Genomic DNA, 15,981 nt, shown 5'->3' with positions numbered 1-15,981 from the left:
ACTCATATCAATACATAACAGCTGCTTTGACTGTTTCTAATTGATTTTGACTTTTTCTTGCAATGTTAAGGACTTCAGCTTCAGATTCTCTGCCGTAACTGAGCTCATTTTTCAGTTTTTCAACAAGAGAGAGTGTCTCTGAGAGCTGCGTTCTTAAATAATTCATCTCAACTTGTGCAGACTCAGCGAGGTTATTTTGGGTTTGGTTGGATTTCAGACACCATGTTCAGCTGGACCTTGAGCCTCTTAACTTCATTCATGGCAAAGACCAATGTAGCAGCATCCATTGTGTGGTGCTTCTGAACAACTTTGAGTTCGGACTCCCATGCTCGATCGTGATCTTGAATAAGTTTGTGCGGTTCTTGAACACGATCCTCCTCAAAAGCTCAGAGCTCAAGCACCTGCTGTTGAGATTCTTCAAGCTTTGCAGACATATCAAGTATGATATATACGGTAAATTATAATTTATTACTAAATATCATTTATTCGGTCCCTTTTAACTTCCTATCCTCATTTCACAGAGATTTTATAACTTTTATAACATATATTCTTTTAGCAAATTTTGACTTTTCACACTATTCCTATTTTTCAAAAGATTTTCTCAACTTTTAGTTTCCTATATTAAATAACTTAAAAGGCTAATTTTATATAATTTTAACTCTTTTTCACCAATTTCACTTATAATCCAACTCACCATTACAGGGTTTGTTCTCTAAATGTGACCAATCAAAATCAGACTTTTAATTATAAATACAAATGAAAAAAACCCAATATTTCAATCTTCTTCACCAATCACAATGGCTTCCTCCTCTCTCTGCTTCATCTCCTTCCTCTGTTTCTTGCTCGCCCATGGAGCTTTGAAGCTTCAAGCTTCCCACCATGTTTACACAGCTCAAGCTTCTCGCCTTCTTCTTCATCATCATGAACAGCCTTACAGAACTTCCTACCATTTTCAGCCTCCCAAGAATTGGATCAACGGTCTGTCTCTCCCTCGCTTTCTTTTCCATTTTTGTTGTTATGGGTTTTTTTTTCATGTTCTTAAAGTTTCCATCTTTTTGTTTGTCATCTCAATTTGGCTATGGAACTGTCTGCCCAATCACAGATCCAAATGGTTTGTTCATCTCTACTCTTGGTTTTTTTTTTTTTTTTTAATTATTATTTGAATGGTAATTGAACGGTTGTGATCATTTCAGGGCCAATGATATACAAGGGAATTTATCATCTGTTTTACCAATACAATCCTAAAGGAGCTGTGTGGGGTAACATTGTGTGGGCCCACTCTACATCAACGGACCTGATCAATTGGAAACCCCATGATTATGCCATCTACCCATCTCAGCCCTCCGATATCAACGGCTGCTGGTCGGGATCCGCCACCATTCTCCCTGGTGACAAACCGGCGATACTCTACACGGGAATTAACCCTAAAAACCAACAAGTTCAAAACTTGGCCGTCCCCAAGAATCTGTCTGACCCATATCTTAGAGAATGGGTGAAATCTCCAAACAACCCTCTCATGTCTCCCACCCCACAAAACCATATCAACTCTAGCTCCTTCCGCGACCCCACCACCGCCTGGCTCGGCCCCGATGGCGAATGGAGGGTCATCATCGGGAGCAAAGTTGACGCCCGTGGACTTGCCATTATGTTCCAAAGCAAAGATTTTGTTCGGTGGGATCAGGTGTAGTAGAAAGTTAAAAAACTCTATATCTCGTTTCTCGGTTAAATTTAAAGTTCAAACTTGTAATAAAATCTTTTGGTCGTTGATATGTAGGTTGACCATCCGCTTCATTATGCCGATGGTATGGGAATGTGGGAGTGTCCGGATTTCTTTCCTGTGGCCAAGAACAGTCGGGCGGGAATTGACACGAGTGTGAGTGGACGGCACGTGAAACACGTGCTGAAAGTGAGCTTGGATGATACTAAGCATGATCAGTACACGGTTGGAACATACAATTTGAAGAAAGATATTTATGTTCCGGATAAAGGATCGATCGAAAACTACATGGGATTGAGATATGATTATGGAAAGTACTATGCTTCAAAGACATTCTTTGACAGCCAAAAGAAGAGGAGAGTTTTGTGGGGTTGGGTGAATGAATCTTCAAGCGTCGATGATGATATCAAGAAGGGATGGTCGGGCGTCCAGGTAAGCAAGTCAAACTAAAATCTATCACTATGCATACTCAATACTACATTATCTCTGTCATCTCTCGAACCCCTTCTCCATTGAGCGTTTGGATCTTTTCATCTACGACTTTAATGAAAATAAAGCGGAGTTGAGTCATTCTCACCCCAAGTAGTGGCCTGCTTCAGCCTCGTCTTTTTTCTCCTATTCTTAGACCGTTGAAAGAAACCGAGGATGCAACTCATGTAGCTATTTATTTGTGCCTCTGCTTCGAGCGACTTCTTTGACCATAGCCCATCCTATCCGCTAAAAATAAGAAAGAAAAAAAAAAAGTAAAATAATTAATTTTAAGAAACTTTAAAAGGTAAAATAAATTTATACCAAAATTATTATATTATTTCATTGTTGCAGGCAATTCCAAGGACTGTTTGGCTTGATGCATCTGGAAAGCAACTAATCCAATGGCCAATAGTAGAAATTCGAAAACTTCGAAAGGACAAAATTAAATTGACAAACAAAGTATTGAAGAAAGGATCAATAATTGCAGTAAAAGGTGTAACAGCGGCACAGGTGAGTGACTGATTTTGTGTTAATTAAGGTTGTTTGATTTTGTGTTTGGTTTCTTATTGACATTGTTCTTATCATTACAGGCCGATGTTGATGTTTCATTCAAAGTGAAAAGCTTCAACAAAGCTCAAAGGCTGAAGGCTGAATGGAAAGACCCACAATTGGTTTGTAGCCAAATGGGAGCAGCTGCCAAGGGTGGAGTTGGTCCATTTGGGCTTCTAGTTTTGGCTTCCAACAACTTAGAAGAGTACACTTCGGTGTTCTTTAGGATATTCTTCAAAGGACAAGACAAGTATGTCGTGCTTATGTGTAGCGACCAAAGCAGGTATGCCAAACAACGTGATGTGTAATTGTTTCGTATTGTTCGATCGTGCGTTGAATGAATTTTGTTTTTTTTCGTTGGACAGGTCTTCGTTGAACACTAATAATGACAAGACAACATATGGAGCATTCTTGGATGTAGACCCAGTTCGTGAAAACGTTTCGTTGAGAAGTCTGGTGAGATTCTTTTTTATACGTATGGAGCATTATCATGTTCGAGTCTCGATATTCATAGTTATTAAAGCTTATCGATTCTAACCATAGTAGATCTAGATGGATGAATTTGACCCTTTTTATGAAACATTTACAGATTGATCACTCAATTGTAGAAAGCTTTGGATCGAAAGGGAAGGGTTGCATCACAGCGAGAGTGTATCCATGGTTGGCGATTGGAGACAAAGCTGGTCTCTATGCTTTCAACAATGGAACAGAGAGTGTAACCATCACAAAACTAAGTGCTTGGAGCATGAAAAAAGCTCAAATAAGTTGACCTTTTTGGTAACCCAATCGGTAACTAAATAAAATATTTCTTTTAGGTTCTCGTTTGCTTTCTTACGAACCTCATAAAAGCATTAAAATAGAGTAAGACTCACGTTTTATTTCTCACTAAAAAATATCAATTAATAAAAAATCGATTCTGCTTAGATATCTAAAAACGAGTTAGCATGCTCTGAGAGGGATTGAAACTATACAAAAATCTGTCCCGAATAAGACAGAAAGTAGAGGAAGGTGTGGAGAGAATTTTCTCCTCGTTAGCTAAACGGGGACGGAGACGAAAACTAGTATTATTATTATTGCAAACAATAACAGAGAAAGTTCCCTACAAGGAACCAAGTGATTCCCGCTCCCATCTCTTGCTCTCTTTAACTTTCTTCTCTTCTCCATAGAAGGGGTCGAGGAAAATTATAGCTTTCATATGTGACGTGTTTTCATTACATGACATATCACATTTCAAATATAGTGAGCGAGATTCAAACCATTTCATATAATGAAAGAACGATAACTGAAATGAGGAACTCACGAAAAAAATCTCGAACTGCACAACTACAAAGATGGATTATACTTTAGGGTCCCTCATGAGTCAGCCCACATCTCCGACAAACAGCATCGGCTCACGATGGGAAGACAGTTTATCCCCCCATACTTGCTAAAGTAATCACTAATCATTTACTGATAAAAGTCAGTCGTTCAGAATTGAACGTTGTTTTGAGCTATAATGAGGCAAGCTAATGAAGGGAGGCATTATGGGCGTCCCCGTACGTGTCGATGTTCATCTTGCTACTCTATTTTAAATCATTAAAAGAACACCCAGTAACTTATTTAATATTTAGCCCCATTATACTTTTTCGGTCGTCTTTATAGTTTCATCAAACCTTAAGCAAGATTCTTTCTGCCTCAACCGAGTATGATATATGCGAACTAAGCTTCATTTCGACCATAAACGTCACTCATGTCTAGTTGACTTGCATTTATTATAAGGCTCAAGTTTGCATCTGCTTTCAAATGTAACGTCACATCTCATTTTATCCTCTACATTCTCAACAACACGCCCTACAAGTTTCTATCATTGTGTCCGAACCATTTTTCGCTCTATCCCCAACCCAATTGTTTTTGCTATACATAAATGACAAAGTTGAGTCTCGGGATAGGGATAGAGAATAGAATTCTATCCTCAATCCTGTCTAATTTCCTATCCTCATTTCTCACTCCGTTTGAAGTGGATGTGTATAAGTTAAATGGATATCGCTGAGACTAGTTTTGACACCTCAATTCACACCTCTCTCACGTTGCAGTTTAAAATATTCTAATCATACTTTTTACATTAATTCGTACCTCAACGGTTTAAGTAGGTTGTTGTGTACAGAGATGACAAGGGTTAATCTTAAGTGACTTTAGATACAGGGTGGTACCGGATTCCTAATGAAAGTATAAACTAAAAAAAGTTTATTTTACTCACGGTGACCCCTCCACTTGAACGGAGGAGCCATTTCCCATTTAGATGGGATATGTGGGAAGAAGTAAGCAACATTTTTTCCCGTTACATAGATGGGGCGGGGAATGAGATTATATTCCTCGTCTCGGCCCCCGCACAATTTCCCGCTTCACCTCCCCGCTGTTTAATATAAATATATTTTCAATACATATTAAAAATAAGAATAATTTATATATATATATATATATATATTTCGCTATACTAAAAAAATTAATTAATTAATTTTGAGACGCGGTAATATTTAAATTAAGTATATTGTAATATTAAAATTTTAAATTTTAAAATCAATTGATGTTTAATTTATTATAAATTTTTATTAAAGATTATATTGAAAATGAAAGCTTTAAAATAACTATTTTTTTAAAAAATAATAATAAATGAGGAAAAATTAATTTTCCGTAATTTTTCAGTGAAAAATCCTCCTCAATTCCCACACAAATAAATGGAGAATTTTGCGGGATGAAGTATGAAATAGGTGGTAGGGAAGGGGACGGGAAGGCTTCCTCGTCCCCGCCCCGTCCCGTAGACATCTCTATATAAACTCATGTATACAAATTATGTCGTAGTCCGACTAAGAATGAAATCGTAAAGTTACTAGTTTAAGTGTGTGTATATGACTAGTGTCACAATCATACTACAAAAAAAGTACCTTTGTGATTCTAATAGTGTCAATCATTTCATTTAAAAAATTCCTTTTAATTTTTAAAAATTTTAGTGATATTTTTAAATCGGAAGTCAATTAAAAAAAAAAAAGAAAATAAAAAATATCTTTACAGTTAATTTTACTTAAACTATTAATAATTTGTTTTAAAAATACATTTATACGTCAAAAAAAATATAAAAAAAATACCTTTAAAAGTTTCAACATCATAATTTCTTAAATAAAATAAATATTCTTATTATTTTTATTTTAGTAATATTAATACATTAATCATTTAAAAAAATTAAAAATTATTTGTGGTGACACGTGGTTTTCTTTTATAGGTGTAAGGTCAAATAAAAAGGACGTAGAAAATCAAGTAGAATAAATTGTGTTATAAAATTCATTATTTTTGGAGTATTAAATTACTAAAATAAAAAATGCAGTTGATTAAAAGTCCAAAATATCCAAACTTTATTAATATATTATTATTATTATTATCCTTCGTTATCTTTATAACAACCCATTCTTTTAGCAAATCTAGGATAGATTTGACTTTTCACACTATTTCTATTTTTCAAAATCTCCGCAATCAGTTTCCAATACTAAATAAGTTAAAAAAGGCTAATTTTATATAATTTTAAAAATTATTAAATATAATAAAAATTTATTAGACACAAAATTAATAGAATATCTAATAAAAGTATTTTTTTTTTAAACTCTTTTTCACCCATTTGACCTATAATCCAACTCACCATTACAGGGTTTGTTCTCTAAATGTGGCCAATCAAAATTAGATTTTTAATTATAAATACAAATGAAAAAAACCCAATATTTCAATCTTCTTCACCAATCACAATGGCTTCCTCCTCTCTCTGCTTCATCTCCTTCCTCTGTTTCTTGCTCGCCCACCGAGCTTTGAAGCTTCAAGCTTCTCACCATGTTTACGCAGCTCAAGCTTCTCACCTTCTTCTTCATCATCATGAACACCCTTATACAACTTCCTACCATTTTCAGCCTCCTAAGAATTGGATCAACGGTCTGTCTCTCTCGCTTTCTTTTTCATTTTTGTTCTTCTTCGTTTTTTTTCTTGTTCTTAATGTTTCGATCTTTTTCTTTGTCATGTCAATTTGGGTATGGAACTGTCTACGCAATCATAGATCCAAATGGTTTGTTCATCTCTACTCTTGGTTTTTTCTTTTTTTTTATAATTATTATTTGAATGTTAATTGTGTTGATGATGAAAGTCCCACATTAATTAATTAAGGGAATGATCATGGGTTTATAAACAAATAATACTCTCTCCATTGGTATGAGACTTTTTAGAAAAACTTAAAGCAAAGAGTTTATACTCAAAGTGGACATTTTACTAACAAATTGAACATTTTTTTATCATTTCAGGACCAATGATATACAAGGGAATTTATCATCTGTTTTACCAATACAATCCTAAAGGAGCTGTGTGGGGTAACATTGTGTGGGCCCACTCTACATCAACGGACATGATCAACTGGAAACCCCATGATTATGCCATCTACCCATCTCAGCCCTCCGATATCAACGGCTGCTGGTCGGGATCCGCCACCATTCTCCCCGGTGACAAACCGGCGATTCTTTACACAGGAATTAACCCTAAAAACCAACAAGTTCAAAACTTGGCTGTCCCTAAGAATCTCTCTGATCCATATCTTAGAGAATGGGTGAAATCCCCAAAGAATCCTCTCATGGCTCCCACCCCACAAAACCATATCAACTCTAGCTCATTCCGTGACCCCACCACCGCCTGGCTCGGTCACGACGGCGAATGGCGGGTCATCATTGGAAGCAAGATTGATGCCCGTGGACTTGCCATTATGTTCCGAAGCAAAGATTTTGTTAAGTGGGATCAGGTGTAGTAGAAAGCTAAAAACTCTATCTCAATTTACGTTTGGTTTAAACTTGTAATAGAACTTTTTGGTCCTTCATATCTAGGTTGATCATCCGCTTCATTATGCCGATGGCATGGGAATGTGGGAGTGTCCAGATTTCTTCCCTGTGGCAAAGAATGGTCGGGCGGGCGTTGACACGAGTGTGAGTGGACAACACGTAAAACACGTGTTGAAGGTGAGCTTGGATGATACTAAGCATGATCAGTACACGGTCGGAACATATGATTTGAAGAAAGATATTTATGTTCCGGATAAAGGATTGATCCAAGACTACACAGGATTGAGATATGATTATGGAAAGTATTACGCTTCAAAGACATTCTTCGACGGCCAAAAGAAGAGGAGAGTTTTGTGGGGTTGGGTGAATGAATCCTCAAGCGTTGATGATGACATCAAGAAGGGATGGTCGGGCGTCCAGGTAAGCAAGTCAAAGTCAAAGTCAATGGTTAAATAATCTAACTCCATTTATTTCAGCATTAAAAAATATTTTAAAAAGAAAAAAATACTTCATTGGCTGACATGAATAGAGATGGACTCAAATTTTACCTTATTTTAATAAAAAAAAAAATACTTTTATTTTTAAAAGGATTATATTAAAAAAATGAATATAATTTAAATTTTAAATTTAAAAATATAGAATTATATTTTTGAAAAAATTATAAAATAATAATTATTTATTTACTTCTTGGTGGATAAAATTTGTTCACTTAAACATTGCTTTTATTTCTATACATACTCAAGATCACGTTATCTCTGTCATCTAGAACTCCTCTAATGAACGTTTGGATCACGTCATCTAGACTATATGTCATGTATGACATAGCATTAAGAAGATTTAGGTTCGGCCTCAATGAAAAAATAAAACGGAGTTGAGCCATTCACACTCCAAGTAGTGGCCCAATTCGGCTTGGTCTTTTCTCTCCTATTAATGCTAAAAGAGAAACTGAGAATGCAACCCATGTAGCTATTTATTGGTGCATTTTTTTCCCCAACTTCTTTGACTATAAAATAATTATAAAAAAAAAAAACAAGTAACATAATTAATTTCAAACAATATTAGACTAAAATGGTTATTTATTTATTTTATTTTTGTAGGCAATTCCAAGGGCTGTTTGGCTTGATGCATCTGGAAAGCAACTAATTCAATGGCCAATTATGGAAATTCAAAAACTTCGAAAAGACAAAGTTAAATTGACAAACAAAGTATTGAAGAAAGGATCAATAATTGCAGTAAAAGGTGTAACAGCGGCACAGGTGAGTGACTGATTTTGTGTTAATTAAGGTTGTTTGATTTTGTGTTTGGTTTCTTATTGACATTGTTCTTATTATTACAGGCCGATGTTGATGTTTCATTCAAAGTGAAAAGCTTCAACAAAGCTCAAAGGCTGAAGGCTGAATGGAAAGACCCACAATTGGTTTGTAGCCAAATGGGAGCAGCTGCCAAGGGTGGAGTTGGTCCATTTGGGCTTCTAGTTTTGGCTTCCAACAACTTGGAAGAGTACACTTCGGTGTTCTTTAGGATATTCAAAGGACAAGACAAGTATGTCGTGCTTATGTGTAGCGACCAAAGCAGGTATGCCAAACAACGTGATGTGTAATTGTTTCGTATTGTTCGATCGTGCGTTGAATGAATTTTGTTTTTTTTCGTTGGACAGGTCTTCGTTGAACGCTAATAATGACAAGACAACGTATGGAGCATTCTTAGATGTAGACCCAGTTCGTAAAAACATTTCGTTGAGAAGTCTGGTGAGATTCTTTTTGAACAAATGGAACATTATCGTGTTTGAGTCTCGATGTTCATAATTATTATTCTTCATGTACACGGGTTAAAGTCTATCAAATCTAACTATAGTAGATCTCGATCGATGAATTTGACCATTTTTATGAAACATTTACAGATTGATCACTCAATTGTCGAAAGCTTTGGATCTAAAGGAAAGGCTTGCATCACGGCGAGAGTGTATCCAAGGTTGGCGATTGGAGACAAAGCTGGTCTCTATGCTTTCAACAATGGAACAGAGAGTGTAACCATCGCAAAACTCCGTGCTTGGAGCCTGAAAAAAGCTCAAATAATTTAACCTTATTTGGTAACCCAATTGGCAACTAAATAAAATATTTCTTTGTACTTTTTCTTTTCAATCTGTTGAAACTGTTTTGGATTTGGCACTAATTCATGTGTGAAGGTTTTGAAATCCATGTGCTTAGTCTGCCTTCTCATGTGATCAACTTCTCTTAACCTGATAAAAAGACATTAAAATAGAGTGAGACACGTTTTATTTCTCACTAAAGAATCAGCTAATAAGGAATCGATTCTCTTTTTGAATGGCTTTGCTACTTGATAGACATCTAAAAATGAGTTAGCATGCTGAGAGGGGTCGAAACTTCACGGAAGGAAAAGTCCGAAAGGAAAAGAAAAGTCCAAAGAATACAATATCTACTAGTGATGAGCTTAAGCTATTACATGTTTTCTACTGCATCTTCGCTCTCAAAAGTGATAAATTCAAATCCTCTAGACCGCTTCGTTTTATAATCTATCATGATTTGGTGTTCGATAATTCTAACAAAAGAAAGAGAAGTATTCCTTAAACTCCTCTGAAATGTTTGTGAAATATCCAAACAGAGCATCTTTCATTTAATATTAATTCCAAAAACAAGAATCAATAGAAAAGAAAATATATATTGCCATAATATACCTTCCGTCAACGCAGGTGGTATTCCTCCAACCAAAATTCTTTAGGTTCTTGATACCATTTTATCATTCCTATCAGCCCTTGGAACTGTCCTCTTCACTTCCACCTGATAGTGACATAAAAATATTCCGTCGCCCATTATCCATCATCCAGATTACAAGTTTAGAATTACAAAAATAACTGATTTATGTTACTGCTCTGCCGTCAATAAAAACGTCTCTAAATATCAAATAATAATAATAATAAACTGTATAGCCGTCTATAAAAACGTCTCTAAATACCAAATAATAATAATAAACTATCATACATGTGTCAAGACATGTATGACAAGATGATGACAGTCAGAGTTCATTCGATGTGCAAATAATAACATATTAACACGGTTAGATGAACATGACTTTCCACAATGATATGATATTGTCCACTTTGAGCATAAGCTTTCATGGCTTTGCTTTTGGCTTCCCCAAAAAGCCTCGTATCAATGGAGATAGTATTATTTAATTATAGACCTATGATCATTCTTTAAATTAACTGGGACTTTCATCCAACAAACACAATGGCAACGTGACAAAAGAAACATAATTTTTTCTTTTCCTAAAGATACCACGGAGATGGAGGTCACTAAACTTTGGAAGAGTTTTTAGCATCAACTAGTCTTTTGACTACAACAAATGAGAAGCGTGGAGATTATGAACTTCTAACTTCAAGAGAATGAGTATATGTCAATTACCGATGAACTATGCTAACAATTATTAAACTTTGGCGAATGCCAAGTTTTCAAATGACGCTCGTTTAGGCGCCCGTAGCAAAATAATGTGGAATAAAATGAAGAAAGAAACAGGGAACTGAAAACATGAAAACAAGACGTTGATAGAACAATAACAAGAAAGATATGTGATTGATTTTGCAACTACAAATATAAGCTCAAAAGATCAATACACTAAAAGAAAGATATGTCATTGATATCTGCCTAGTTATGAAGAACACTATACCAACATTGGAGGGGGTTTTTTTGGCTTGATGAAAGTGCCCATCTTATCAAATAAGAATAATAATGTATCAAAGAATCCATCAGCTATCATATGATTCCAATACAAAGAACAGTAAATGATTAAACGAACAAAAAGCACCCCAGTTTCTATGGTACCCCCACACCCCCAAGAAATCAACAACTTACTAAATTCATTACCTTCAGTGGTCTCCAAAGAAACGCCTCCAACGAACAGTTTGCTACCAAGTAAGAAAAAAAACGAAATCTCATGCTCCAAAAAATATCGATTCAGCAACTATTTCCCATAAAATTATGCATGTATTTACAGGAGCGATGACCGCTCTATTCAAAAAAAATGATAGAAGATGAAGAATCATACTGACTCACCGAATGCTTCATTTCACTTCCTGTACTATCCACATTCCCTTCTTCCAATTCACTCCGTCAATCAAACTGGTGCTGTTAATCGTACATTTGGAGGAAATTTTCACCATTGCAGGAGTTGAAAACAGCATTGGAATGCCTTTCTTCCGCAATTGAAGCTGGAAATTCTTCTGCTAATCAATGAAAATCATGATCCGACTTGTAAAATAAACAGTGAATTTCGTCTTCTTCTTTTTTTCTCAGGCAGAGTAAAGCCCTAGGTGCCATATCAGAGGAAGGGCTTTTGAAAATCGCGCTGAATGGATAAGAATGCGAAATTCGTTATTTTCTTCATTATTAAACGGCGTCGTATAAATTCTAAAATCACAAACTTGACCCGCCGGCCCATCACGTAGTTCTTATGTTTAATGGGCTTGTTAGAATATTGGGCCCAAACTTTTTAGTGGGCTTGTTTAGTGTTGGGCCACGATTGAATAACCCGTTGTACTTTTTCAACCGTGCGGCATCATGACACATGCAATCATAGATTAACCTTAAAATATTTCACGATGCTTAACCTGCTTTCTCACGAGAACCTGCTTGCTTACAAAGCTTGACGCTCCACGAAAGAAGCAAGTCATTCATTTTACTAATAAAAGTCAACCATTCAAAACTGAACATCATTTTGAGCGGTAAGGAGGCAAGCAAATAAAGGGAGGCATTACGAGCCTCCCTGCACGTGTCGATGTCTGCCTTGCTGATCTATTTTATACTATTATTTAAAAGAACACCCGATAACTTATCTAATATATTTAACCCCATTATACTTTTCTTCTCGTCTTTATAGCTTCATTGAACCTTAAACAAAATTCTTCATTTCGACTATAAACGTCACTCATTTCTACTATAAAAAAAGTCAGTACTAAGCTTCTTTACCAAGTATTATCGAGCAATATAATGATTACTATGACATGACAACTAAATATTGTACTAATCAAGACTCTCAAGCCCCAATTACACTTCATGATGCCATCTCGAGCATAACTTAGTACATAAATACTATTAATAACTTAAATGTGTGCGTGCGTGCACAAGTTGACGGTTCGTTCGAGCATCGTGTAAATATGTTTTAACTTGACAAAAAAAGAAAAAAGAAAAAGACAATTTATATTAGATTCCAAACAATTTGTATTGGGTAACACCATATCTAGTCACAATGTATATAAACACACCACACAGCCCACACAAAAAGGCAACAAGTTGTTGAAATGAAAAAAAGAAGTTAAAATCCCATACACTCCCGGCAAGCCGCCGCATACGGTGGCTCTTTTCTTCAGCATCTCACCCAATCTCGCCGTCCAAATGGCGGTTCTTGATACATATCCCGGCATAACCTCCCTGAACTCTCAGAACATGTACTGTTGCTCGTTGTCTCTCTGTTATCAACCACCGGCGTCCTCCCGCCACCAGTTCTCTGCTTTGCTTTGATTGACGCCGTGGGATACATATAACTCGGCTTACTTCTGATCTCCTCTTCACCTGTTGCCGCCGCCACTGCCCCCGATGTCGACGACGACATGGAGGCAGAGTACTCATCGTAGACAGACTCCGAGGAAGACGGAGACCGAGCAATTTGATTGGGTGGAGCTGAGATTCTTGTCGTGACATTGTTTTTTCGGGTTCTGAAACTGTCAGGAAAGTAGCCTACATCTTCACTTCTCCGGGAAAACGGCGTGTTTCCCGGCGGGACAGTGTCCAATGAAGCGGTTTCCCATGAATTGGCCGCCATCCACCGGTCTAACCAGCTCAAATCCTGCTGCTTGTAATTCTTGTCAAACTTCCTCTGTTGGAGCATTTGTTTGCTCGTACCTCTTTTAGGACTAGAACATGATTTTGATCTCTGAAATGGGAAATTATTTATCATCACCATTAATCACAAGCATTGCATTCAGATTACATAAAAGATACTAACTTCCGAAGGGTATATGTTTTAGTCTGATTTGTTCTTTAATTGTTCTTTCCAACAAGTTGATAAAAGTTTGAAGAATGAACTAAGCCATTTCAGCCCCATACAAGCACCGACTTCTACATTGACACCGATGTTAGGAATTACAGATCTCCACAATGGTATAATATTGTGCACTTTGAGCATAAGCTCTCGTAGCTTTGCTTTGGGCTTCCCCAAAAAGGCTCATACCAAATGTAGACACAAAGTACACCGTAGAGCCTTCCATGAGGCCTAAAGAGCCCTCGAATAGCCTCCCCTTAATCGAGGCTTGATTCCTTTCTCTAGAGCCCTCGAATAAAGTATACTCTTTATTCGACACTTGAGTCATGTCTTCATGACTTTTGACTACACCTTCGAGACTCACAACTCATTTATTCGATATTTGGGGATTCTATTGACATGACTAAGTTAAGGGCATCGCTCTTATATATGTTAGTAATGATCTCCACAATGACATTACACTTTGAGCATAAGCTTTCATGGCTTTGCTTTTGGGTTTCTCCAAAAGGCCTTATACCCATGATCACCCCCTAAATCAGTCAATGTGTGACTCCCTCCCAACAATCCTCAACAACCGACACGGACACCGATGCCAAACACGAATCATGAGAAAGACAAATATTCAGGCAACTCTTATTACCTGTTGTAAAATGGAATAAGCAAGAGCTCTTTCCCTTTTAGCAGCTCCCTCTTTTCTCATCTGATGCTTATTTTTCACTTCTTCCACAGTTCCCGGATTATCACACCATCCCTTCTGCAAAACAAGAAAAAACCATTATAATCCTTTAGATCCTAGAAATTTCATGACAGAAAACGAGTCATTTAGATTCAAAAAGTTACCTCAGCCTGCTTGATCGGATCAGCTTCTTCTTGAGAACCATCAGCAGTAACAGGTCTAGCTCTAACTCTGGCTTGAACTCGAAGCAGCGCCTGCATACACCTCAGTGTTACAGCGGCCTGGTTCCTCACTTGCCGACCCCGAAATATGGCCTGAAGCCTCACCACTGCCTTCAAAGCCCTCAACGCCCTTCTTGCCTGCAAAGCCCAACCCAAAAGTATGATTTCCAGATCCATTTTTACAGATTTAAAAAAGTGGATTATACCAAGAAGCCACGAAAAGCCGTCTGGATCCGAAGAGCTGCCCAATGCTGTCGCACCACCACGAAATCCTTCAACGGAGCTCGAGCCACCGCCGCCACAGCATTAGCCAAAAGCTTCGAATCGTGCGATTCTGTTGATTCGAGAAATTCCTTCTTCGTAAGTTTACTCGATGAACCATTTCCATCAGATACGCTCCTCCATAGCCTCCATTTCTTCTTGTTCCCATCCCCAACTTTCTCCTACAAATTGAACAGAAAAAAATTAGGGCACAGAATTTTCAAACAAATCGCGCATGCGCGAGACTTACTTGCTCCGTAATCTGATGAGGCTTTTTGTGACTGATGAGAGATTTGAGCCAATTTCTTGAAGAACCCATTAGATTTGACCGATTTAGATTCCACTTGTGAAGATCAGAAGCGACTGCGAGCGAATTTGGAGATTTCTAGGGTTTTAGCGCACTGTGTGAGTGGAAACTAGAGAAGAAATTGCGAATTTGCAGATTTCTAGGGTTTCAATGGAAACTTGAGAAGAAGGATGAAATTGAGGAACCGTTGGAGTGGATCTAATTAATGGAAGAGGGAAAGAGTCGTTTGAATTTTGAAATTCGAAAAGTCAAAAGGGTAAAGGGGAAAACGAAAGGCTGCATTGTAACGGCTAGTGAGATTTAATTTAATAATCTAAATACGATTTTAAATGCTTTGCGGCGCTTAATTCAAGTAATCGAAAGGTAAAACGGCGTCGCATTGGGCCAATTCTCTGTGGGCTAGTTCGTTTTTTTCTAAATTAATAAAAATATTATTTTAAAAAATAATTTCTAAATTTTCAGAATACTAATTTTTTAAAATTTAAAAGAAAAGAATATTATCCAAAACTTGAACCATATTTTTTAAATAAAATATTAACAATTTCTATGTAAAATTAACACTAACAATATTTTTAAACTTTTTAAAAATATATATATAATTTTTAAATAATATATATATATAAAATTTCATTGCATAAAAATATTTATGTAAATTTTAAATTTTACATTTTATAATTCGACAAAATAATAAAAAAATATTGAATACATAAAATAAAATTAAAAATTTAAATATATGTTAAATATTTATTGAAGACAAATTCATTTAAAAATAATTTATAACCACCAAGGTGCTTCTCATTCCTTATATTCGGCGATCAACGGGCCTAAACGTGTCGTATTGGGCCGAGTTGGGCTTTGTAAAATTGCTAAACATAACGACAAGTCGT

The 15,981-nt window shown here is 36.4% G+C and overlaps 3 protein-coding genes and 1 long non-coding RNA gene across 6 annotated transcripts; 2 read left to right on the top strand and 2 right to left on the bottom strand.

The window, feature by feature from the left end:
- Nucleotides 1-776: 776 nt before the first annotated feature.
- Nucleotides 777-3,672, top strand: LOC111807090 (beta-fructofuranosidase, insoluble isoenzyme CWINV1-like). The gene is made up of 8 exons (XM_087128763.1): nucleotides 777-978; nucleotides 1,103-1,111; nucleotides 1,194-1,681; nucleotides 1,775-2,149; nucleotides 2,540-2,698; nucleotides 2,779-3,020; nucleotides 3,103-3,193; nucleotides 3,327-3,672. Exons 1-8 carry the CDS (start codon nucleotides 798-800, stop codon nucleotides 3,504-3,506), a joined length of 1,725 nt encoding a protein of 574 aa, XP_086984889.1. The 5' UTR covers nucleotides 777-797; the 3' UTR covers nucleotides 3,507-3,672.
- Nucleotides 3,673-6,697: 3,025 nt separating this feature from the next.
- Nucleotides 6,698-9,781, top strand: LOC111806387 (beta-fructofuranosidase, insoluble isoenzyme CWINV1-like). The gene is made up of 7 exons (XM_023691679.2): nucleotides 6,698-6,818; nucleotides 7,051-7,538; nucleotides 7,621-7,995; nucleotides 8,673-8,831; nucleotides 8,912-9,150; nucleotides 9,233-9,323; nucleotides 9,476-9,781. Exons 1-7 carry the CDS (start codon nucleotides 6,749-6,751, stop codon nucleotides 9,653-9,655), a joined length of 1,602 nt encoding a protein of 533 aa, XP_023547447.2. The 5' UTR covers nucleotides 6,698-6,748; the 3' UTR covers nucleotides 9,656-9,781.
- LOC111806390 (uncharacterized) lies at nucleotides 9,396-11,967 on the bottom strand. 3 transcript variants are annotated; one of them, XR_015423066.1, is made up of 4 exons: nucleotides 11,646-11,967; nucleotides 10,271-11,497; nucleotides 9,704-9,814; nucleotides 9,396-9,631 (listed from the first exon to the last, which is right to left on the bottom strand). It is a non-coding gene; the product is annotated as an uncharacterized LOC111806390 (long non-coding RNA). The 3 variants fall into 3 exon arrangements; XR_002816798.2 differs by having other exon boundaries at nucleotides 9,396-9,814; nucleotides 10,271-10,373; nucleotides 11,457-11,497; nucleotides 11,646-11,958; XR_015423065.1 differs by having other exon boundaries at nucleotides 9,396-9,814.
- An 803-nt stretch (nucleotides 11,968-12,770) lies between these two features.
- On the bottom strand, nucleotides 12,771-15,310 carry LOC111806388 (protein IQ-DOMAIN 6). The gene is made up of 5 exons (XM_023691680.2): nucleotides 15,038-15,310; nucleotides 14,733-14,969; nucleotides 14,470-14,664; nucleotides 14,270-14,383; nucleotides 12,771-13,521 (listed from the first exon to the last, which is right to left on the bottom strand). The coding sequence occupies exons 1-5, from the start codon at nucleotides 15,104-15,106 to the stop codon at nucleotides 12,955-12,957; spliced, it is 1,182 nt and encodes a 393-aa protein (XP_023547448.2). The 5' UTR covers nucleotides 15,107-15,310; the 3' UTR covers nucleotides 12,771-12,954.
- Between the last annotated feature and the right edge of the window lie 671 nt (nucleotides 15,311-15,981).

The sequence above is a fragment of the Cucurbita pepo genome, chromosome 12 (assembly GCF_057944985.1).
Source record: "Cucurbita pepo subsp. pepo isolate OVF chromosome 12, ASM5794498v1, whole genome shotgun sequence".
NCBI classification, from domain to species: Eukaryota; Viridiplantae; Streptophyta; class Magnoliopsida; order Cucurbitales; family Cucurbitaceae; genus Cucurbita; species Cucurbita pepo.
The sequence above is the reverse complement of the archived record's forward strand: the minus strand, read 5'-3'. Positions and strand labels throughout refer to the sequence as shown.

Bases quoted from the DNA above. Each gene is read 5' to 3' on its own strand.
- LOC111806388 (XM_023691680.2), bottom strand. From the start codon at position 15,106: ATGGGTTCTTCAAGAAATTGGCTCAAATCTCTCATCAGTCACAAAAAG. The intron at 14,665-14,732 runs GTATAATCCACT...TGGGCTTTGCAG, and splicing joins CGGCTTTTCGTGGCTTCTTG to GCAAGAAGGGCGTTGAGGGC. The intron at 14,384-14,469 runs GTAACTTTTTGA...CTTGTTTTGCAG, and splicing joins ATCCGATCAAGCAGGCTGAG to AAGGGATGGTGTGATAATCC.
- LOC111806387 (XM_023691679.2), top strand. From the start codon at position 6,749: ATGTTTCGATCTTTTTCTTTGTCATGTCAATTTGGGTATGGAACTGTC. The intron at 7,996-8,672 runs GTAAGCAAGTCA...TTATTTTTGTAG, and splicing joins AGGGATGGTCGGGCGTCCAG to GCAATTCCAAGGGCTGTTTG. The intron at 8,832-8,911 runs GTGAGTGACTGA...TTATTATTACAG, and splicing joins AAGGTGTAACAGCGGCACAG to GCCGATGTTGATGTTTCATT.
- LOC111807090 (XM_087128763.1), top strand. From the start codon at position 798: ATGGCTTCCTCCTCTCTCTGCTTCATCTCCTTCCTCTGTTTCTTGCTC. The intron at 2,150-2,539 runs GTAAGCAAGTCA...TCATTGTTGCAG, and splicing joins AGGGATGGTCGGGCGTCCAG to GCAATTCCAAGGACTGTTTG. The intron at 3,021-3,102 runs GTATGCCAAACA...TTCGTTGGACAG, and splicing joins ATGTGTAGCGACCAAAGCAG to GTCTTCGTTGAACACTAATA.